The sequence below is a fragment of the Squalius cephalus genome (assembly GCF_949319135.1).
Source record: "Squalius cephalus genome assembly, chromosome: 13".
NCBI classification, from domain to species: domain Eukaryota; kingdom Metazoa; phylum Chordata; class Actinopteri; order Cypriniformes; family Leuciscidae; genus Squalius; species Squalius cephalus.
The window spans coordinates 18,398,317-18,421,367 of NC_137134.1; the positions used below are offsets into that span (position 1 = coordinate 18,398,317).

A 23,051-nucleotide genomic window follows, 5' to 3' on the forward strand; every position below is an offset into this window, starting at 1 on the left:
CATTTTTTTTTTAAATGGCACTACATGAATATATTTTGTTGGCTGTAACCAGATTGAATTATTAAGCCGAGTCATTACCGAGGCAGAGCTAGTTTCACTTTTGGTGAAAAAAGTTTTGTTTTCTCTCTCTTTCACACTGAAGAAATTAGACCAGAAGCATGATGTATTAATAATGTTCAATTTAGATTTCATGTTGCCTCTATCCATGCAAGAACCAATGATGTTTAATGTTATTGCCACCCAACCTTTTTTCAAGTATAAGTGGAAAAGTTCAACAAGCTCTTGAAGTAGGTTACAGGCATGAAACAAGGTTAGCAGGGAATGAAGTCAGCTTAGGAAGAAATACAGAGACCAAAATTAATGGGACTGTAAAGGAGACATAGAGGGAGTCGTGAGGCTGACTGGACCGGTGGAGATTCATCAGGCTACAGGGTGAATGGTGCTGAGTAATGCTCCAATAATGTCTAACCCTGTAGTCGTGATTCAAACAGATGTGCCATAGAGACTTCTGTGAACTACAGACCTTTGACAGACTGCTGCCCAAAATAACCATGCTGACATACATAGATGGAGCTTTTGAAGAGTTGGGAAGGTGATGTTGGGTCCAGCAATGCTTTGGTTGAAACTTTGACGTACTAAAGCTGGGGGTGACTCACCAGGTCTCGGACGAGAGGGATGGCCTTCCTCTTGCGTAGGTCAGGCATGCTGTCTATGCTGTAGAGAGCACCTCCAGGCCTGTGGATCAAACGGGTAAATGTATTTTATTAATATATGTGTATATTATTAAAATGAATGACTATTTGAAAAATAGGGGTCTTTAAAAAATAGTGATAATCTTTTAAAAAAGAGTATTTTCCATAGAGATTCCTAATGCTTCAGGTACTTTCCAATATTTAAATGTTTATATACATTATATATCATCTAAAGCATGATGTTTGAATAGCTCAGACGTTTAGTTGCTCTGAAAAAGAGCTGCAGTCCTCTGGTGACACTCACCCTGCTTGCAAAAAGAGTGATGCAAGTCCTGGAGTCTCACCTCGAGCCTGCGGACAACAGAGAGTGACAGAGGGATCAGTGACAGAGCTCCATATATCTCCTATTAATTCATCCAGTAAACCATATTCATTTTCTTTTCAATATCCATGCAGACCTCACAATGTAATTTCAAAGATATAATTTGTATTACAGAAAAAAGACCATTGTCTGTTTTGATTGGACCCAGAAAGAGCCTGCAGTCAGCCGATCTCATTGACGTCAGCTGCAGGCCTCTCTCTCATGATTAGACCGGATTTGCCGGACATCTTTATCTCAATCATCATTATTCTATCATAACTCCATGTGTATCTCAGAGAAAGCGCGCCATAGCCATCGGTCAAAAAAATGCGTTTACTTCGGACCCTCACATTGCCACACCCACCTTTCAGACTGCTTGTCCAACTTCGGCAAAGCAGGGAAGAGTATGACAATCGCTATTGCAATGACAAAAAACTGAAAGAAAAAACACACAAAAACAAAAAACAAATGGGGTGGAACACAAAAAAGGGCAAGGTACAACATCTCAAAACGAAAACAGGTTTTATAAACATACGTAACATTAAAATGTAAAACTGAAAAGTAAGTGACAAAAAAGTAACATGAAATGGAGAAGACAGCAAGAAAAAGGACAACAACAAAGGGCAGAACTAACCTAAGACTAGCGACCCAATGTTGGCCAACAGAACCAACTGAATAGGCATAAGCTGGCAAACTTTGATTTAAAAGGTTACTGAATTTCTATGTACTTGGAAGAAGCTGATCAAACAAATCAATTTCAGGCTTCACAACTTCAGACTTCACATACCTCCTGCAGCTGAAGGCGAACCCTATTGAAGAGTCGTAGCCAGTTGGCTTTGGCCCTTATTGCAGGGTCCACAGGTGGCTCCAGCTTTGGTGTGCTGGGAAAAGATGGTGAAATTATTAGATTTAACTTGTATCCAGCAAAATGTCATGAAAGGCTAGAGCTTAGCTTTCAAGGAATCAGCATATAGAGCTTACCTCTCAGGAGGAGCCTCCTTCTCTTGTTCTGGTTCAGGTGGGATCTCAGCGGCAGAGGTGGGCAAGGGCTCCTCTGTATGAGCTGCCAGCTTGCCTACAGGCATTGGGACCATCTCTGGCTCCAACTCTGAGACCCGTGGTGGGGTTGAGGTACGAGGTACCTTGGCAAAGACATCAAGTGGCTGTTGTAGGGGTGGTGACTCTAGTTTAGGCTCCATGGTCTGAAACGGTGGTTGGGATTGCGGGGGCTGTTGCTGGTGTATGGAAGCCTGTTTCTCCAGGGGTGGACGGCTGGTCGCCTCATGAGACAACGTTGGGGCAGTGCTGGTTGGGGTAGGGGTGTAGGGTGGCTCCTGCTCTTCACTTAGAGTACCATCCAATGGATAAAGGTCTTCATCCACTTCATACACCATTCCTTCCTCTTCCTCCTCATAGGGGTACTCCCCTTCATCCTGCTGGTAGATCTCGCCATCCTCTTCATCGTAGATTGCACCTTCTTCACCGCCATCTTTGACGTACTCCCCATCATCACTGTAGACGCCCTGCGGCTCATCCGGGTCCCAGACGGGTGAGTCTTTACCATAGCTAACGGAGGAATGGCAGGAATGGTAGGAGTCGTTCTCATCATAGAACTCTACGGAACCACGGAAGCTCTCACCATCCTCTGGGCCGAACTCTTCACTGAGTTGGGAGCTGCCGCGGCTCAGCTCACCCGAGGACGCATAGCGACTACTGCCGGTGGGGCTGCGGGAGTAAAGAACTGTCAGTTATATTAAGTCATGGAAGAAAGAAAGTGGGCGACTGCTTATATACAGATTTGAGGGCAGTAAAAAGAGAGTTTGAGGCAGGAACAACCAACAACAGAGGAAAAGGACACTTGTCAGCTAATAGAAGTCTCTCCCTGCTGAAAACAACAGCTTAAACCTGCCAAAGATGGTTTTCTGCTCTTACTTGGTCTTCTAGAAGTAAGGTCGGTAGACCAGTTCAAACCAGCTAAGACAAGCAAACAAATTAAGGTTGGTTTAAGGTGTTTTCTTCAGCAGGAAAATAATTTCTGCTGGATGGATGTATGAGTGCAGGTAAGGTGGTGAGAGAAAACAAGACAGAGTCCTGAGGCTCATTTGAGGGAGTCGAAGGAAAAAACTCACATAAACATATGGACTCAGAATAGAGCTATTTCACAATCTCAGACCAAACACAAAAAAAGTTGAGGTAGGCAGTGGGAAGAGTTGTCAGTGGACAAATTCGTCCAGGTGGACATAAGAAAGAACAACACATAAAAAAAAGAGACACTGAGCTCACAAAAAAGGGGGTGCAGAATTTTCCTGTTAAGAAAGGCTTTTTATTCTCACTGATGAATAGGCCAATTATGTATAGAGAATGAGAGAATGGAATGAGTAAGAAAAGACGCACTGCCACACACACACACATTATCGATTATGGGACGTAAGGTTTAGAAATGCATGAAGAATCAGAAGCGAAAGAGATGAGGTGTGTAATAGGCTGTGAGCCAAAAAGCGTCTGGGCTTCAGACTGGAGGAAATACAAGAGCCATGGGACACACACACAATTACACACACAAGGCTTCTGTCAAGCCTTTCTGCCAATTAGTCATATATCCTTGTCACCTTTTCTAACTCCCTAACACACAAACCCATAAATTCCCAAGACACAGCTTTATTTCACACAACATCTTTGACACAACACATTTTGTCTTTCAGTAAGGTTTGGTTCATGAGAAACGGAGAGGGTAAATCAGTGATGTACATTCCATGGACTCTGTCAAAATCAGCGACATGGTCCCGCCTGCTGCCCACACACAGCATAGTGTGTCTAAAGGATATGTAATTAGCGCACACTAGACTTTCGGAATTACAGCGCTAGTCTCTAACTCTGTCAAGTATTAAGCAGCCAAATAACAGACTTCACAAAATTGCACCAAATTCCGATTACACGGTACAAAAGACACAAGAAAAAGCTTGTGAAGTGTATGGGTTGGTTACCTAATAACACGTGACAGGCCATTAACAGGTACACAGCAATCATGATAGAGGACAAAGAATACAAAGAGGTATAGATAAAATATATCAATAGATCATGTATGTAAAAGAAGGATTGTTGCGCATGCATGGCAAGCATAGCGAGGACCACAGGACCAGACAAGTCCAATTCCACGACATCATCACAGCGGGACGGAATCACAGGCTGGAGCAGTAAGAAGAGCAGGAGGAGGTGGAAGAGGGTGGAGGTGTAGGAGCTACGGAGACCCACCTATCAGAGAGCGAGTGCCTACTGTCTAAGGAGTACTGGCGGCTGGTCCGCCTGCTCGAGCCAGAAGCCGAATCGAGATCGCTGCGGCCGTTGGTGGCGGAGTCTAAACTATCATAGCGTCTGGTGGGAGGGAAGGGGATGGGAGAGGCAGGAAGAGGAGGAGCATGAGAAATGTCTTTTTTATTCATTTTTCATCTCACCTCATCAGGCCACATTGGAAGGAAAATGACCCAACTTAAGGCAATGTTTAACCAAGCTGCTAAGAGACTTTGCATCACTTTGGGATCAGGATCTGTCTATTAATAAGACTTTATAAAGGATTCAAGAGGCTTTGAAAGAGGCCCTGTCCCAATAGGCGCACTTGATGTTGATTTACAGTCTCAAGGCCTTCTCTCCCACAGCTGGGTGGCCCATTTGTTGTTATAGTTATCCGAAAGGCTGCTCTAAATTTTCTGGGGCTATTATGCATCCCTTTAGGTGAAGACTTCTTAGGGAACTATTACCCAACAGTCTGAATGGTAACTTGACTTGGAGAAGGACCCCGAGACCTTAAGGTGCCATTTGGGACAGGGCCAGAGTCTCAGAGCACAAAGTCTCCAGCATGCAATGCAAGAATGTTGGGAATAGCACTTTTGTAAGACAAAATGTTCAGGAAATAAAAGCTCGTTTTGAAGTGAACTGGGCAAAAAATGAGCAATTGAGGGGAAATGTTGCATTCATTCATATCAGGGGCACCAGTGTGGCTCCAAACCCATGAAGTGTATACAATGACGACTCATTCAATCCTTGTATACAGTCATCAATGCATAGGAATAAGAACAGAGGAAAGTTGTAAAGAAACAGTGAATGCTATTACCAACTAGCATTAGCAATAATACTGCACCCAAGAATTGGGAAAATGTACCTAATAGGTCTCTGGTTATCATAATCGTAGTCGTTAGTGTCGTTGAAACGGGAACCATGGTGCATGTTTCGGATGGGGTATTGGTGCATGGATGCGTTGGGCTGAGAAGTGGTGTAGAATGGAGGTGGGATGCTGTTGCTGGTTTCGCTGCGGTAATCACTGTCTCGATCATCCACAGCACTGTCTGGATCATCATCTGAGGAGCAAGTGCAGATTTTAAATGTAAATTGTGTGGATTAACCCTAAAATCTGATTGTTTAATAGGAATGTTCCAGGATCAAAATGATGTTGATCCACAAACCCATCATACTTGAGTAAACAAAGTAAGTCCACCAGCAAGCATCAATAAAAGTTTTCTGCATGTTTTTTTCTTTTAAACAAAGCTTACTTACTTTGTTGGTCCCCCCATAGACTCCAGTTACCTATGAAAACAATAAGTCAAGACAAATATTAGAAGTAGGCCAAAAAATCGGTGATGAAAATATATCTTTGTGGAACACATGCCTCTGTTTGACCATGAACAAGCAGCTTATTATAAACTATAAATTTGAGTTGTGAAATTACTAGGTGTGACATGGCAGTGCACAGTGCATGAGAGTGACCTTGCCTGTGCACGCTAAGTGCTAATGGTTAATAGCTCTGATGTGAAGTAATAAAAAATGGCCTGTTCACAAGCCAAAGCCACTCTAACAAGCCACTCCTCCTTATCCCACCCAGGCTTCAGATATCGCTGAATACGGTCCAGGAAATCTGCACCATGATGATAAGCCATCCATCAAGTGCTCAGAGATAAAGTAAACTCACATTGGACCTGCTGATGGGGTGATTGGTCTTCTAATGAGGTTCTGTACACATTAACCTACCAAGGGGCCATGTCATTTATAGTGTGAGTGTGAGTTGCGCTTGAAAGCTCACAGCACTGAGTTGATGGCATTGGAAGTGGTCTCTCGTGCTCCTCCTGGTATGTGTACTGCAAAATGAGCAAACAGAAATTATTGGCAAGCCAGTTTGAACAGATAAAAGTCTTTGTTTAATTAGGTCAGTAGTTCAAAAAATGCTGTTCAGGTCTCAGGCATTTCTCTGACAGACTCAAATTAATGTTCTGCCCTTGGGCTCTGGGGAGGACAGTAAACACAACAAGCCTGGAGTTGAATAAGAAGACTCACATCTTGGTCCCTCATGGCATTGAGCTGCTCCAATTTCTTGGCCCAGTATCGAGCTTCCTCCTCCGGTATATCTGGAAGTATGAAAACCATAAGTTAGCATCAAAACTTAGTACAAGCAGTGACCAAATACAATATTGGAGAAAGTAATAAACAGCAAGGATACCTAATGGGAGTTCGAATCGTGTATCCAAAAGCACTCGATGAAAGGTGGGATCTTTGGTGCCGCAGATCTCATTTTCAGCCATAATGACCTGGGAGTCTAAAGTCAACCATTGTCCTGGACCTTCCTACAACACAATAGAAAAAGAAACAGTGGTATATCTGCAATCAGAGACAAAGCTGTCTGTACATTTGGTTGGATCAACTAGAGAGATACATAACTCTACCTGCTTGGGGTAATTTAGCTAAAGTTGCAAGTTTAAGCCTTGCAACTTTATCACCGCTATCACCTTAAACAAGCCACTTAATCCCAGATTGCTCCAGGGACACTGTCCTTGAAAGTGAACATTTTATGCCAACATTGTAGAAACAAATTCCACTGGTGCCGGTTCATCTAATAAATTTTAACTGGTAAGAAATTTTAACAAATATTAACACAGAGTCATACAGGGAATGAGAGCCAATGCCAGGCATCAGCTACAGATCTCTACATATAGCTCTACAGAGAGTGAGAAAAGATGCAAGCTGTTGGGGGCCAGGCCGGCCATCTGGGCTGTACCTCATTCGACTGTCGAATGCTGTGCAAAGGGATCCACAATGTGCCAACCATGGTGTCCCAGATCAGTCCTTTGTTCCATACCTCCACTGTCAGGCCCAGATCCAGCCTGTTAATCTCACTAGAAGATGGAGTGATGGGTAAATTTGAGAAAAAAGAGAGATGGACAGAGAAATTAATATATAGTATGACGATATGGATACTACACTCTGATAGGAAGGTTCCATATATCTTCAGTTAATAACAAACTCGCATATAAAATAAAGAGCCCTAAGGCAAAAGTTGCTTAGTTACTTATATGAAATTCACAAAACTGCATGACTCAGTAATTTCATTTAGATTAGACATGCTGAAAAAACAGACCCCAGAGAATAGAAGAGGCCAAAAAAAGATCAATTTTAACAGAGGCACAATATTAATGGAAAAAGAAACAGAAAATAGCAAGAAAAACCCAACAGGGTGCAGACAATAACGCCATCTGTGCCTTGGGCCTCTCCAGTCACACTCCACAAGACTACACTCTCTAAAGCAGCATCAAATCCTAATAATAGCCTCAAATTTTACTTTAAAACCAATCCCTCTCAAAGACCATGGGGGCTAATCTTGGAGACAGTGGAGGCACCGCGTTAGACATTGCATAGCGAGATAAAGAGTAACTGAAGCAGATCTGGCTTATAGATGACTCAAGATGAGGTTGGCAAAAAATGTTGCAGGTATCATTAATTTAGAACAAACCCATAATGCTAAGCAGGAGCACTAACAATTGCTTTGTTTTGCTTAGTGAGCTCCACTATTAATGTTTTATGTCTACTAGTTGACTACTGTACTACTGTATCTACTCATCCAGGACAATCACAAGACATATTTCATCTTAAGTTAATAAGACAAGATTTATTGCATTCAGTGGTAGGCAACGTCTGGGCACTTGAGGGTGAAACCATTAGGGGTACTACTTGACTGCCATTACCTAGGGGATGCCAACTGTTACATAAGAAAACAGAAATAGCCCCTACATCAAGGTTCTTATAAGCCTCTAAACACTCTACGGAAGTTCGTGAACACAAATGTTTACATTCGTATTGCATTTCCCAGCGCTGGCACAAGGGAAAGCACATTAAGGGCCCTATCATACACCTGGCGCAATGCAGCGCCAAGCGCGACGCAAGTGCTTTTTGCTGGTTTCAGCCCGACGCAGTAATCATTTTCACGTCCTGCGCAACGTTGTTTAAATAGCAAATGCATTTGCGCAGATATGTGCGCCCATGGCCTGAAAACGCAGGTCTGAAAACGAGGTGTGTTCAGGTGCATTGTTGGCGCGTTGCTATTTTGAGGCAACTGAAATAGACTGCGCCATTGGCCAACTGAAACCTGGTCTAAAGTCAATGGCAAGCATTTTGTTATTTAAAGAGCGCGTTAGTAATGTGCGCCTATAGGCGGGTCCACACCGCGTGTACACTCCGCTTATTACACACACACAGGGACGCACAGCAGCACACAAACATACCAAATAGGGATAACAATGTAAAAGATTAATATTGTGTACATAAAGATATAGTGGAATCCGGCTTGTCCCGTAGATGGTCTGCTTGCGCGCTTTAACCTCATGCACGAGCAGATCCATTTTCGCTCTGCACGTTACACCAAAAACACAACCATTACTCATTAAGAAAATAGAGACCATTTAGACCATGTGCTGGGCGCGCCGACCATTTTTCCCATCGTTAAAATAGCAAAAGTGGATTCGGACACAACCTAAGTGCACTTGCACCATGCGCTTTAGACTGTGCGCTTAGATCGTTAAAATAGGGCCCTATATGTACCATGGGACCTTATACTTTCAATGCATTGGCCAAACATTTGCATCAGCATGTTTGCTAACTTGCATTAAATTTCTTGCCCATCTTTTTTTTTTTTTTTACTGCAAAGAGAAAGAGAAGTGGAACTCACAACATGAAGTCCTGTTCCCAACATGGCTGACTACCTCGCACAGCTATAGTGGTGCTTTTCACGTTCTGAACCTTCAGTGACACGTAGGTGTTGAATTTTTCTGCATGAAAATAACATTTTATTGCAAAAACACAACAGATAGGTTACATGTGTGGAAAGCTAGTTACAGTGAGACTTCAGGCATACCTTGTGGTCCATCGAGCTTGGCTTTCTTCACTGTAATAGAGAGAGACGTGTATGTAAATAAGTGTTAAACATAGGTATTAAAAATAATCACACTTTACATATCAGGCAGCGCATTTGAGATCCAATGTCAGCACATTTGCATTAGTGCAAGTGGAATTCAAGGCCCTAGACTCCAGTTTGCAGCAATTTATTTTCTTTCAGGGAGAGAGTGGCAATTGCACAACAGTTTGAACAAACAAAAAAGTACTACCATGTTTTTTTTTTGGGAAACTGTCCAATAGTACTGTAATGTTTAAACAGGCAAAAAAATAAAAAATAAAAATAAAAATCAATTTTTGGACATGGTCCAATGGAACTGCAATGTTTTCTGGCATCAATACTAGATTTGTGGATATGTTGCATAGTGGTATTGCAATTTATTGCATGGTAAAAAAAAAAAAAAAATGGTAAAAATTTACCATGTTAAATAAATATGATAATAATTCAATTTCCACAATATGGGGTGAATTTATGTTTACCTGATATCAAAGGACCATGGAATTACCATCCAATACTATCACTGTACCATGGTACTACCACAGAAGGCTTTAAAACCAGCATGTCAAGCAACAAAAAAAATCATAGAGCTCAGCAAAGAAACAAATTCTCCAAAACACAAATTTCTTACAGATTATTACAGATTATATTATTTCTTTCAGAAAATTTGAGTGGTTATGAAACTGCAGAGATGGCTAGAGAGGCAGTCACTGTCAATTATGCTTAGGGGAAATCTGAAAAAAAAAAACTGTTCTCCAACTGAGCTTCTTTTCAAAGCCGAGTGACGTCAACGGCCCCATTCATAATTCATATTCCCCTACTCAGTGTGAAGCATCCTCGGGTTAAGGGGACCTTAAAATAATTCAGAGCCTTCCATTGTAATCCTTCAGTCAGCGTTCCTCTCTAAATTCAGTGCAGAATTTTTCCCTTCCTCAAAAACGCCTACCGGTTGACACTTTTAACCGCTGAGAGTAGCTTTAAGTTATAACGAATCTGAAGCATATGAGTCAGGGGCTTTTGAAAAACTGATGATATCACAAGCAAACCAAATGGAAATAGTCACGTTGCATTTATGTGTTTGCCAACACAATGCAAATTATCACTTGACCGTTGAACATTGAGCATCAGTTCCCTGCAGAGAAGAAGATACGTTAGTGTGAGTTTGGTGTTAGTTAAACTGGCAGATCAGATTAGTCAAAATTGGTTAAAGATAGTTAACAAGCATGATCTTTCCGATAAACTGGACTGATCAAGGAGGTCTTGCTGGTTAAGCTACAGTAGTTAGGAAGCCTAGTGGGGACAGTAGCATTCAAAACACTGAAATTTGATAGGTTGAATGATGTTCCAAGAGTGCTAAAAGCTCCAGATGAGACAGTTCCAGAAAAGAGAGGCCTTATGTGAGCAGAACAGCATGGAATAAGCACGGGAAGCGGAGTTTGCCCAAAGTAGTTGGTGTATAGTCAACGTCTAGACGCACCCTAGTGGCAGCAAAATTTATTTTGCAGCCAGTGTGGTCTAGCAACTCTCCGTTGACTTTCGAGCTGGAAAAACCAAACTCAGGTAAGGCCAATCACATCGTGTATAGAATAGGCGGGGCGGGCTTAACATAATGACGACAGAGTTGCGACGGTTCCCTGCTACTTGAAAACAAAGAATGGCTGCTGCTGCTGGTGAACAGCGGTCTTTCGAATCGGCTTTGGCCGCGACTCTTGAGGACTTGGAGTTAAGCTTTTCTTTGAGAAAAGAGCAAAGAACGGCACTTAAGTCATTTTTAAAAAAGCAAGATGTGTTCGGAGTTTTGCCGACAGGATACGGCAAAAGTTTAATATACCAACTAGCCTTCTTCGTTGCTCTGATTGGTTGTAGCGCTATCCTATTGCGTGCAGAGGCATTTTAAGAGACAACCGTTTATCCCGCCCCTCGGATTGAGCCGTGCCAATGGTGAGTTGCCAGACCTAACATCTTGATGTAGGTCTGGCTTGCCAGGCTAGTCGACGACGACGTCATGTAAAACCCATAATCAGCATAGTATGTGCGTGCTGTACGTATGCAGCCCGATTTTTCTAACCACACACACTCTGTATGCTCAACTCGCACATGCACCTTGTATTTTGCCCTTATTAGTTCATCCACAAGGGGGCAACAAGACGAAACAACAACAAACAACTACTTTAGACAGTAACAGTAGATGCCTGCGTTTGTGTGAGACCGTTAAGAAACACCTGAGACTTGATAAATAGCGCAGACACCAAACAAGGATGAAACTTTCTATGTCGAGCACCTGTGTTCGCACACGCTATCAAATGAAGTATAATTTGAAAGGCAATGCGTTAGGTTCTATGTTTGTATATGCTAAGCGAAGTATACGTTGGGCTCAATGGTATTTCTGTCATGACAGCTCTCGGAGTGTTGACATGTTTGGTCTTAGCTGAGTAGATCTGCTACGCTGCTGCTGCTGCTGTAGAGCAAGTATGGGACTTGCTACTACTAATACACACACAGACATGCTGCTGTGAGCAAGTAAGACATGCTGCTGCTGTATAATATAGTGTACATGTATTACCCATAGCAGATCTATAAAGGTGGAGCTGGAGAAGGAGGAGGGTTTCGTGCTGCAACTGCTACAGAAAATGCTGACCAAGTATTTGAAGGTTGAGCAGGGAGCTCATTGGCTACTGATACAGCAGGAACACAGCGGTGCCCTATAGATAACGATGTGATTGCAAACAAATTGAGTTAACGACCTTAACCGATTTTAAAACTGTGGGAGACCACGGACATAAGGGCAGTTTCAACTAATTTTTAGCATTATAATCCTCCGAATGCACTCATTAGAAGATTCGCCGAGAACGCGAGTCAACACACCCGTCTACTGTAACATTTTCACAGTGAGACATGATTTCACGGAGACTCGTGAGAACAAACGTGACTCAAGAAGAAAAACAAATGGGATCGACGTCGTTAGCGCGTTAGTTTTGTTTTACGGGAAGAAAACAAAGGAGAAAAAAGGAATACGGGTGATCTTCTTTCTCAATACTCCACTTTTATGGCATGTGTGTGGATGCCAAGTTTTTAGCTATAGAAGCACGCGACATCCGGTTGGTGAAGCTTGCTTGCTCTCATTGGCTATTGCGGGTATCACGTTGAAGGCCTTGTCCCAAATGGCCCATTCATATGCACTTTCGGTCTTGTGGACTTACAGTGGCAAGTCCGTGTAGGGTGTCCCATTTGTCATTTTAAAGACACGAAAGTATGGACTCAGAGGAAGACCGCGAGTGCTTAGGGTGACATTTGGGACAGGGCCAGAGGCAGCCAGATCAAGAGTCATAAATATCAAACGATTTGGGATCGTGCTGGCTCCGATGCGATTGGGAGCAGTAAAATAATCGTAATGACACCACACAATTGAGGATTTGGACAAAAAGTTGGTTGCGAGAAGCCTCGAATCGGGCATAGGGATGAGCCCTTCAGAATGGAACGCAGGGTATGACAGGCTCGAAATGATCAACCGCTGCACCTCCGCTCAAAGTTCCCGCTCACGATTCACCGCTGCCTCCGCCCCGTCTCTGCCAGGGTTTCCTCTCTCATGCTCCCACGCACCATTTCCTGCCATGTGGCTGGCATGCACGTGCGCTGCCTCTTTATCTCTTCCGCTCTTCCTCTCGCGCTCCATTAATCTCTCTGTGTAGCCGAGCATGGGCAGAGCGAGCTATATCCTGACACTAAAAATAACCACTTAAGGGTGAATTTGAGAGAAGGGTTTTTTGGGGTGGGGGGCTAAAAGCTTGGCATAAAGGGATGATATTACAACATGCATCAAAGAAAGCTTGGATTTACCATGTAGGCGTTTAAAGCAATCCATCAGTGATGAACTGCAATCTGAAAACTAATTATCTACATGCAGGAATTTGATGGAATAAAGCTGTTTTTCTCTGTGGAGAGAAGAATATGCAATATATTATATGTTATTGTAGTATAATTTATATACTTTTATAGTATTATTAAGGATTTTTTATTATATATATATTTTATTATATTTTTATTATGTGTTTTTGTCATTTTTATTAGTGTTTTCTTTTTAATATATATTTCTATAGGCCTATATATCTTATATTTTGTTTGATTTTCAGTTTTAGTCATTTTGGTACTTAATTCTTTTTTTTAATTTTAGGTAATTGACAAGGCAACATATCTGTTAAGTTTAATGATATTTATATTTGATTTTATTGCAGCCCTATTTCAATAACGGAAAACATCGCCAACTACTGGCCTGGCATGAATAATACAGCGTTTTCAGTCGTTTTTTGGGGATATGTGTGAATGGGATAACGTTGTCATCTGTACGCGAAAAACACTTTTCCGTTTTTAGTTCATCGTTGTAGTGTAAACGTACCCTAAGACCACTAAATTCAGTGTTATTTTTCTTATGAATGTAAATATCAAAGAAATATTGTATAAATTAGGTGAAGGTCTGTGATTTTGCAGTTGCATATGAATATTTTCTAATAGGCTATAACTACAGAGAAACAGTGCTAAATTATACATGGTAACTGTTGTTAGTGTTAACTACAATTCAGTCATATATCTAGGAAGTTAAATATGCAGTTCTATTAAATTATTAATATGAAACGATCTGTGGCCCCCGCCCTTTAAAGGCAGAGTTCACTCAGAAATGAAAATCTCATCATTTACTCACTCTTGAGTCCTTTCAAAAACCTATACAAAAATCTTTTTCCTTGAGGAACACATATGAAGATGTTTAGTAGAACACCCAGGCTGCTCTTTTCCATACAATGAAAGGCAATGGTTTGATTGTATGGAAAAGTCAATGGACTAAATGGTGAAATTTTTTTCTTTTCTGGGGATTCCTTCAATCTACTCATTCCATACTGTGTCACGATTTCCAGATTTTAAATAACAGCCTAGAATATTTTTCTTTTATACAAACCAGACGTTTTAAACCCAGCTTAGAAATGGCACATTTAAATTCCCTGAAAACTGGCGATTGGTTATGCAAGAGGAATTCAAGACTTTTAACTTCAAAACACATCCAGGGGGAATTAGGCAAGCCTTACAGTACATCTGCTCAGGTTACTGCGGCAGGCGCCAAGCATGATGCCAGTCTGTGTGACACACACCCACACACCCACTGTCACTTTCGGACGCTGGTTGTGAATCTGCTGCCTGTTTAATTACAGAGTGGTGGCAGACGTGCCATGGATCAGAATGTCTGTGTGGGATGTGTTCAAAGAAACATGGCTTACAGGATCGTTCAGAATTCTGAGTCTCCTACAACAGATCTTCTACAACAGACCAATCTGATTTGCATGTCATCTTGCGTTAAATGGCAATCAAGAACTGAGTAAGGCACGCGAACATGGGCAAGTGGCCCATTGCACATGGCAGACCAAAAAGGCTAACAGTAAGTGCATGTGGAAGACATTCGGCCAAAAGATTTATTCTTTACTCTATTCATACTCTCAGACAAAACCCAGGGACCCCTAATATAAAAAAAGAAATCTCAAATCTAGGATGCATAACACTGGACAGCGCAATATTAACATGAGCTAAGAATAAACTAGAATTTCGCAGCATTTTTAATCTGGGTTATTGTTATTTTCCACGTATACACATGAAATATGTATTAAACGTAAAACATGAGAATACGCAAATATGTGTTAAAAAACATAAACATAAATAGCAACCAAAGCTAAAATTATTAAATGAAAGCTCAGCTAAATGTGCATACAAATTTTATAATAAAACAATCATACAAAGCATTACAACAGCAACAAAAGCTAATATTAAGAAACATGACAGCAGTCTCATTGTCCCTCATTTTTAATATTAAAATATTTTTTTAAATATTAATATTTAAAAAAAAAAATTAAAAAAGAAAACAATATTAATTAAATGTCAAATCGATTAATCACGATTAATCGTATATAACATAAAGGTTTTTGTTTATATGATATGTGTGTATATATATGTGTGTGTGTGTGTATACACCCATATATGTATGTATATATATATATATATATTTTATATACATATATTATATAAACAAAAACTTTTATGTTAGATGTGATAATCGCGATTAATCGATTTAGCAATTAATCGGCAGCACTAATACACTATTAATGACATTTAAAATTAAATTAAATTAAATATTTAAAAATAATTCTGTACACCAATAGTGATTACTTTAATGCTTTTGCGAATAAAATATTATTATAACATTTTATTATATTGTTATAGGCCAGGCCAAAAATGCATCACTTAATTTTACACAATAAAGGGGTCCCTGGTCTGTCCCTCTATCTACAAATATTATATTTGTCCATTTACCAATTTAGACCATATAATGATTTAACATGTTTTGGATTTTTTATAGCTACTTATCTGTAAGTGTACTTAAGTTGAATAAATGTAGCAATTACAACAAAGAAAACAACACCTGTAATGTTGTCGTCTGCCATGAACGCTTTGAACTCTAAAGCCATTTTACGCCCGTACAGTAAACACAGTTAAAAATAGATGTATCATACATCAAAGTAGATCCCATCTGAGCAGGGGAGAAAAAGCTTTTGGAATATCAAGGGAACACACCCCTGAATACTGGCTGCATTTAAAACACGGGCGTATTCAATATACTGATATCCCTGTGCATTTCTAGAAACAAACTGCACATTTTATACAATAAATAAATAAATACTTGTAGCCTAAATAAAGCGATAGGAGGACTAAGTTATTAAGCTAAAATACTAAAAAGAGGCATTGCACAGATGATACACTCCTGACATTTCACACTGTCTGTAACCCTACAGTTCAGCTTCTGTTGCATGAATACAAACCAATAATAATATTAAACTCCACCGAAGAAGAATATTTAACCGATTATTGATCATTGATCAGAATATTCATTTTTAAAAGCACGTAAGGCGCCTAAAAACTATGAATTTAATTAAATGCAGTATTAGGTGATTTGTTAAAGACAGTATTTTTCAAATACAATGTCATTTTTTGTTAACCCTTAATATGTCAAGATATACAATGAATGTATATAACGCATAACCAACAGCTGGTATTTAATGCATCCAATTATGAAAGAATGCACTTACCTCCAACACACAGCAGTGACATCTCTTTATTTATTATTATCCGCGCCCTTTTGAGTTAGCTTGGATAATAAACTGTTTTTAAAAACGATTTATTTGATTTTTTTTTTTTTATATATGTTGAGAAACCTCCCCTTCTTGTTAACAAACTCTACCCCACAATATATAAAAATAACTACTCCGAATCCTTCAGATAATTCAATCCGAGGGCGTTTTTCAACCACCCTCTCGATGTAGACCGCTGTTATCCGGGCGGTGAGTGAATGTTAGCGCTGTTTTTTCAGCCGCTCGTAACGCGCCGCACAGCCATCTTGTTCAGTTCAGCACCGCCGCCGCGAGGATAGCTACTACCGTGACGTCACGGCCCGAGCTGTGCACGAGAGCGGTGACAGCAGCAGCGCACGCGGACGCCTCTCCTTTCTAGACAGCCGAAGCGTGGATGGAGCAGTGCTTAAAACTGCACATTAAAAAGTGCCTTTTTAATAGGCAGATTCATGAAGTACCGTTTTAATGGAAATAAGTCAGAAAAAAGGCTTTGGGGTCCAAGAGACTCCAATGCCAGTTTTCAATAGGTCGAAAAACTAACTTAAAGTGATAGTTCACCCAAAAATAAAATCTCGTTTACTCACCGCCATGTTGTTCCAAACTCGTATGACTAAGTTTATTCTGTGAAACACAAATGAACGGTGAATGACGGTCCCATACTCCATTAACTTTTATTATTAAAAAAGATTATGCGAAAGTGAATGGTGACTGAGACAGTCCGTCCATAGCATTATCTCCGTTATGACTTTTCCTAATTTCATTTCATTTTATTTTTTTAAAATATATAAAGAATTTTGCAATTGTACCGCAATTATCTTCCAGAACAACGACTAGTGATTATAAAATTAAAACATTCTTTGACCTTTTTTGTTGAAAGTAAATTTTTTTTGACTTGCATATATTTTAACTGCATTTAGTAAGAGTCACATTCAACTCTTAGGCATGGAGAAAAAAAATGGTTGAATGTGATATATCGAAAATGTACTTCCAAAGGATATGAGATGTATTTCTTTTGCTTAAGGGAACACACACACACCTTTTTTCTTTAGACTATAGGTTTCTTTGTGTCATGGTCAATGTCACCCTCTACTGGATATGGGTTCAACCACAGAAAGAATAATGGAATCATTTAAAATAAAGTAAAACCATTCTTATCAGATTTTATTCTCTTTTTTTCACCACAAGTTTCCCCACCCAATATTAAAATAATTCATACAGTCAAAAAATTTCAATTCAAGTACATCACTAAAGCAGTGTAAACTCTGACACGTGAAATATTTTAATGCTAGAATTCATCACCCTTTGCAATGCCAACTGATTTATGTTCTGTTCAAAAGGGAATACAACCAAAAATCAACATTACTTTTTAATTATTTTAATTAAGACTAAGCATGTTACTCAATGTTTAGAGTAAATGGCGCAGAAATTCTCAAGAGCTTCTTGCAATCCACAGCGCTGTGCAGTAAGGCTTCAGGTCAACCAATGTAAAAAAACGCTACACTTTACATTTCATTACAATATCTTAGTAAAGACAATAGTAGCATGCCTTTAATCCATGGTTTCTGGACTTAGTCTTCCCATGAGCTGCTGTAATGGTCAAAACAGCAATAATATGATGTATTAGGTGATTGATGTCAATAAGTTTAGAATCCACTGGCACCAGTGTTACAAATTAGCTTATCGGTCAAGCTAGCCTTGTAAAAATATCCAATTAAACCGTAAACCGTATGGCCGTGAGGCAGAGACGTTCGAGGCAGGTCGTGGGGGTTCCAGGCCTTCCGAATCCTTTTGTCAGCCTGACGTAGAACCTCTAAATCCCACCATTCAAAGCTTCTCACTGGAAGAAAATGAAGAAGAAAAAAGATGACTAACAGATAGTATGATCTTATGCAGTGGTGGACAGTAACAAAAGTATTTTTTACTTCGTTACATGTACTTAAAGGTGCATTGCGCAAGTCTCTGAGTTTTTGCAGAACTATGCCCCCTCTGGCGACAAGCGAAACTGCAACCAGAGGTGTGCACGCTCATGGACCACACGCATGTGTCTTTGTCTTACGTGGAGTTTGCGTTGGGGTTTGGAATCGACTACAAGCCGGTCTCTTTGAATCCATCTTCTACTTTTGTCGCTCGAGTTGTCTTCGCTGATTCGGAGAATGGCGGCGACTACACAAACCAGCCAGACATAGCCAGGTGAGCGTGAACGCGCATGACGTCACGCCCAGTCTCAAATTCCGTCCCGAATCCCTCTTATTTATTTTACTGTACAGGATTATAGAGGCAATCGCAGCGATCAGAGAAGGGCTCAATCAGCCCATCAGGCAATTGTTTAAGCATGTATGAGTTAGAAAAACGGGTATTTTTAACATGAAATGTTGCGCAATGCACCTTTAAGTACATTTTTCAAGAATCTGCACTATATCAGAGTATTTTTATTTTTGGAAACTTGTACTTCACAACATTCCAAAGCATAATTTACTTAATATACTTGAACATTAGGAAAAGTAATTTCCTAATGTTCAATTTTAATATTGATTATTGTATATCGTTATGTATATTGTATGTTTATGCTATGTGTCACCACACATTTACAAACATTTAGTTTTTCCTTATTTTTACACTTGAATTATCAATAACTTTATTATTTTTTAGTATCCACCTTTTCCGAACGGGTCTACTGCGTTTTAGATGATGAGTGGCACTTCTGGTTTAGGGAAGTTCCACTCAAAAAGACTGAACAAATCATTTCAAATCATAAGGTTGCGCAACAAATAAGTTTGACTGAATGAGCCGTACAATTTCCTTCATGTTCTCATGTTCAGACTTCAAGAGAATAACGTAACGCATACAGTGATACAGTGCCCTCGACTAATATTGGCAGCCGTGGTAAATATGAGGAAAGGCGGCTGTGAAAATAAACTTGCATTGTTTATCCTTTTGATCTGTTAATAAAAAAAAAATTCTAACCTTCCATTGAAGTAAAACAATTGAAAGTGGGGGGCAAATCTCATAATGAAATAAATGTTTGTTGGCCACAATTATTGGCACCCAATTTTTGGGAAGTTCCCCAACACTTCTAATCCCTATAAGCAGTGTTTGGAAAGTTTCTAAAAGCTGGTAAATATGATATTTATTGTCTGTGACAATGACGTATATCACTTTGAATCATTATCACCCAGTTAATGAACATTTTTGATTAAGGCAACGTATGTTACATAGTCTGATACAGACATATTACTAAAGTGATATTTAGTCCGTAATGTTTCTGCTGAAATATAGAGGTTTTGGCGTTACTCATTGCCTGTTTTTTTATAATTTGTTAATGCTTTTACACTTTTTAATTTCCTTTCAATGTTGGATGGTTGAAGGGTGAGTAGAATAACATCATCTCATTGTACCCAATTTTTAAGAAAAATGCTTATTATTGCGTTCATGGAGCAAACCTTTCACTGGTTGTTTACAGTTTAACAGAAGCTACTCCCATAATCCGTGCAAAGCATCATAAGGAAGGCATAGGAAAAAGTTAGATAGGCCTACTGAAGTTACATTTTTTGATAGTTTTTGACAAGTAATACAATAAAACGTTTACTTATTTGCAGATCAATAAATATTAAATATATGCACTAATTTTAATTATTGACTAGTGCTAGAATAGAATAAATAATAAACATGGTTCATTGATTAGTACTTTTTACTGGAGTAAAAGAAAAAGTACTTTTACTGGAGTAATATTTTATTAGGGTATCCGTACTTTTACTCAAATACTTAATTTACGTACTTTGTCCACCAATGGTCTTATAGTACATAATATTGCACAACAGTTACCTGTCTAGGTGAGCTAAGAGCTCTTGTAGCTTGAGGACTAAGCCGCGATGCTCATGAGGCCTGCTCTCTAATGCACTACTCAAGCGACTCAGGTACGAGTCCAGCGTTCCAATCGATGGCGTCTCACCCGTGCCTAAACGAAAAACAAACTTGTTTCCCATTGCAATCATCAATCATTGTACTAGTATAATGGGCACTATATTGTACTAACCTGGCAAGGGCACAGTGGCCAGGCTGCTGACCAGCGTCTGTTTGATCGCCTGTAGGTGGCGCTGTAGAGCCTGTGTGCGAAGCTCATCCTGGCCCAGCTCAGCTTCCAGTCGCTCTTTAGCGCTGAACATGTCGGCAATGTGCTTCTGGAGAACCGCATTCTGCTCTTCGTACTCCACGTTAGCCTTGCGCAGTCGTCGCAGCTCCGCTTCTCGCGCTGGGAATTGCGTCATTTTAAGAAAACAGCTTTCCACGTGGATGTTTACGGTTTGAACATTAAAACCCTAACTCACCTTTGTTTTGGTCTAGAAATTCTTCCGTGAAAATAGGGACGTCAAATCTGGTTGTAAGGTCCGAGTTCTGAAGGAAACCGTTTCATTAGCCAGGTTGCAAGAACAATGTCCACGTCTTACAAGTATCTACTTCAGGAATGTGGTGGAAACATTTAAGAATTCAGGCTTTGTTTGTACACTTACCTTAAAACCAGTTGATCCTGAACTGTTGGCATTGATAATGACAGAAGCCACCTCTTCTGTAAAAAGAACAATAGGAAAATGGATTGCTCTAAAATTAATATTTGATTTTTAATAGACAATTATAGCATACTTCACAAAAAAGGTAAATACAAACAGACATGGGGGGGGGGGGAACAGAAAAGTACTCGAATAACAAAACAAAAAAGAAGCATTTTTACCTCTCTTTATTCTCTTGTCCTGAACTTTTGCACATGTGATCTGATAAGCTTCACTTTTCTGATACTCCCTGAGTTCTCGTGCATACTGCATTTTGTCCCTTTCGGCTTCATCTAGGTAGCGCTGTAAACAAAATAGTTCCGTTTCATCAGAAGGATGATATTTCAGCTTAAATGGAAACAATTTGTCAGTCGATTCACAAAAATATATAATAATAATACCTGCTTATCATGAGGAGCCAGGCGGCTCCATTCTGCTCCGAGTCTTTTGGTGATTTCCGGGAAGGGAAGATCCGGGTGAACGGCTCGGATGTGTTCGCGTCTCTCATTCAGGAAACGTACGTAACCGGTAACCGGAGCCTTGGGGCCATTTGGTAAAACCTTCTTTCTCTTTTTCCCTTTTGGCCAACCTCGCTTCTTCACCGGCTGTGAAGTCGATTGGTTCTGTAATAAATCAATTCAAATAGATATGAATCAAATTTGGGAAGAATGTATTACGACAAATATGAGTGTGCTTGACCACAAAACCTTTTACGATGACTCAATTACATATTTGAAGTACTTGTATTCTGTGGTATGTGATGATCTTACCTCCTCCTTTGACGAGTCAGTGTGGTGAGAGTCTTTAGAAGCAGGAGCATCAGTTTGCTCTTGCTTTACCCCACCCATAATATGAATGTCAAGGAATTCTGGGACACAGAATTAAAGAGTATCTGTTTAGATTGGATGAACTACTTTCTTACCTAATCAATATGCATTGGTTGCGTTTAAGCAACAGTGAAGTTTGCACACTTTAAGATCACTATCAATCAACTACATATTTGGGTAGCATGGTTATTATAGTTAACTAAAACTGGTTTAAAAACATTTCTCACTACTTGAAATAAAATAAACATTAAATGGATTTTTTTTTTTTTTTTTACTTTTATCTCAACTAGCTTTTAATTTAGTTTAACTTAATGGACTAATAAAATCTATAAAAATGAATAAAAAATATAGAGAGATAAAAAACAAAAACTAATAAAAATGACAAAATTATTACAACTTTAACTAAAATGCAAAACATAAAAATCATTTTAAAAAATATATATTAACGAAAACTATAATAGTATCTCAATGATACTAAAATAACATTGTAGGGCAGCACATCCGCAAAATGTTGTCTACTCTAGATAGGCATCATTAATTTATATTTGGAAACACAGCCATTAACGTTATATAAATCGATTGTTGGGTTATTTGATACGTGTTTTGTTTACATAAAATATGTTAACGAGCGTGTGAGTTGGAGCTTTTTTGCTGTATTAATGTTTAAAAATTACTTCTCTCTGCATCACCGGTTATTATTATTATTAGCTAATGTAGCATAGTTGGCTAACTAGCCTCTGCTGAAGCTCAGATGAATTAAATAAATCGTGTCTTCATTTCGAAAGTTTATTTATATATATTTATATCTATCTGTTTGTATTTATCAGTAACGTTCGTGCGGTTAATACACAAAATTCCCACTTACCTAAATTAGTGCCCGTTTTCTTAACTCAAACGCTAGCTCCGCCACAAACGTTGGTTTGATTGACAGTTCCTTGGTAGATTTGATTGGCTTGTGGGTTTTGGTAGGCGGGGTCAACGGCAACGTGCTTCGTTTGCATTGCGCATGACTGGAAATAAAGTTGTTATTATGGACTACAAGAGCAAAGCCGCATTCCAGCCCTGATAAGAGCATTTGTCGATTTTCTGCTATGACTACAAAATTGTATTCAATTTTAGTGTTTGGCTACTACTTATGAAGTAAGCTTATAATACTGTTATGAATCAATACATTAAGTCGTATTTTCGCACAGGCACCCTTTATTATATCACCAACCAAACTTATCTTTAAGTCAACTTCAACTTAGGTGTCTCACAT

The 23,051-nt window shown here is 39.6% G+C and overlaps 2 protein-coding genes across 2 annotated transcripts in view; both read right to left on the minus strand.

Annotated features, from left to right (window-relative positions):
* unc13a (unc-13 homolog A (C. elegans)) overlaps nucleotides 1–16,710 on the minus strand; it is a 43,419-nt gene extending 26,709 nt beyond the window's left edge. Inside the window, exons 1-14 of the mRNA XM_079890077.1 lie at nucleotides 16,381–16,710; nucleotides 9,224–9,253; nucleotides 9,038–9,137; nucleotides 7,094–7,211; nucleotides 6,539–6,662; nucleotides 6,376–6,446; nucleotides 6,125–6,179; nucleotides 5,602–5,631; nucleotides 5,210–5,405; nucleotides 4,306–4,425; nucleotides 2,035–2,778; nucleotides 1,841–1,934; nucleotides 997–1,043; nucleotides 657–735 (exon numbers count right to left, since the gene is read on the minus strand). Coding sequence (XP_079746203.1) covers nucleotides 657–735; nucleotides 997–1,043; nucleotides 1,841–1,934; nucleotides 2,035–2,778; nucleotides 4,306–4,425; nucleotides 5,210–5,405; nucleotides 5,602–5,631; nucleotides 6,125–6,179; nucleotides 6,376–6,446; nucleotides 6,539–6,662; nucleotides 7,094–7,211; nucleotides 9,038–9,137; nucleotides 9,224–9,253; nucleotides 16,381–16,402 — 1,830 coding nt within the window. The 5' untranslated portion in view covers nucleotides 16,403–16,710. The remainder of the gene's footprint in view (nucleotides 1–656; nucleotides 736–996; nucleotides 1,044–1,840; nucleotides 1,935–2,034; nucleotides 2,779–4,305; nucleotides 4,426–5,209; nucleotides 5,406–5,601; nucleotides 5,632–6,124; nucleotides 6,180–6,375; nucleotides 6,447–6,538; nucleotides 6,663–7,093; nucleotides 7,212–9,037; nucleotides 9,138–9,223; nucleotides 9,254–16,380) is intronic.
* Nucleotides 16,711–17,554: 844 nt separating this feature from the next.
* hmg20b (high mobility group 20B) lies at nucleotides 17,555–22,733 on the minus strand. The gene is made up of 9 exons (XM_079890194.1): nucleotides 22,659–22,733; nucleotides 21,737–21,834; nucleotides 21,368–21,589; nucleotides 21,149–21,269; nucleotides 20,931–20,986; nucleotides 20,748–20,814; nucleotides 20,456–20,671; nucleotides 20,245–20,377; nucleotides 17,555–18,259 (listed from the first exon to the last, which is right to left on the minus strand). The coding sequence occupies exons 2-9, from the start codon at nucleotides 21,812–21,814 to the stop codon at nucleotides 18,247–18,249; spliced, it is 906 nt and encodes a 301-aa protein (XP_079746320.1). The 5' UTR covers nucleotides 21,815–21,834; nucleotides 22,659–22,733; the 3' UTR covers nucleotides 17,555–18,246.
* Nucleotides 22,734–23,051: the final 318 nt, after the last annotated feature.

What these genes read in the sequence shown, in the direction of transcription:
- hmg20b (XM_079890194.1), bottom strand. Translation starts at nt 21,814, where the DNA reads ATGGGTGGGGTAAAGCAAGAGCAAACTGATGCTCCTGCTTCTAAAGAC. An exon ending in TGGCTCCTCATGATAAGCAG is followed by an intron (nt 21,270 to 21,367) that starts GTATTATTATTA and finishes TTTTGTTTACAG; the next exon opens with CGCTACCTAGATGAAGCCGA. An exon ending in CAGGATCAACTGGTTTTAAG is followed by an intron (nt 20,815 to 20,930) that starts GTAAGTGTACAA and finishes GGTTTCCTTCAG; the next exon opens with AACTCGGACCTTACAACCAG.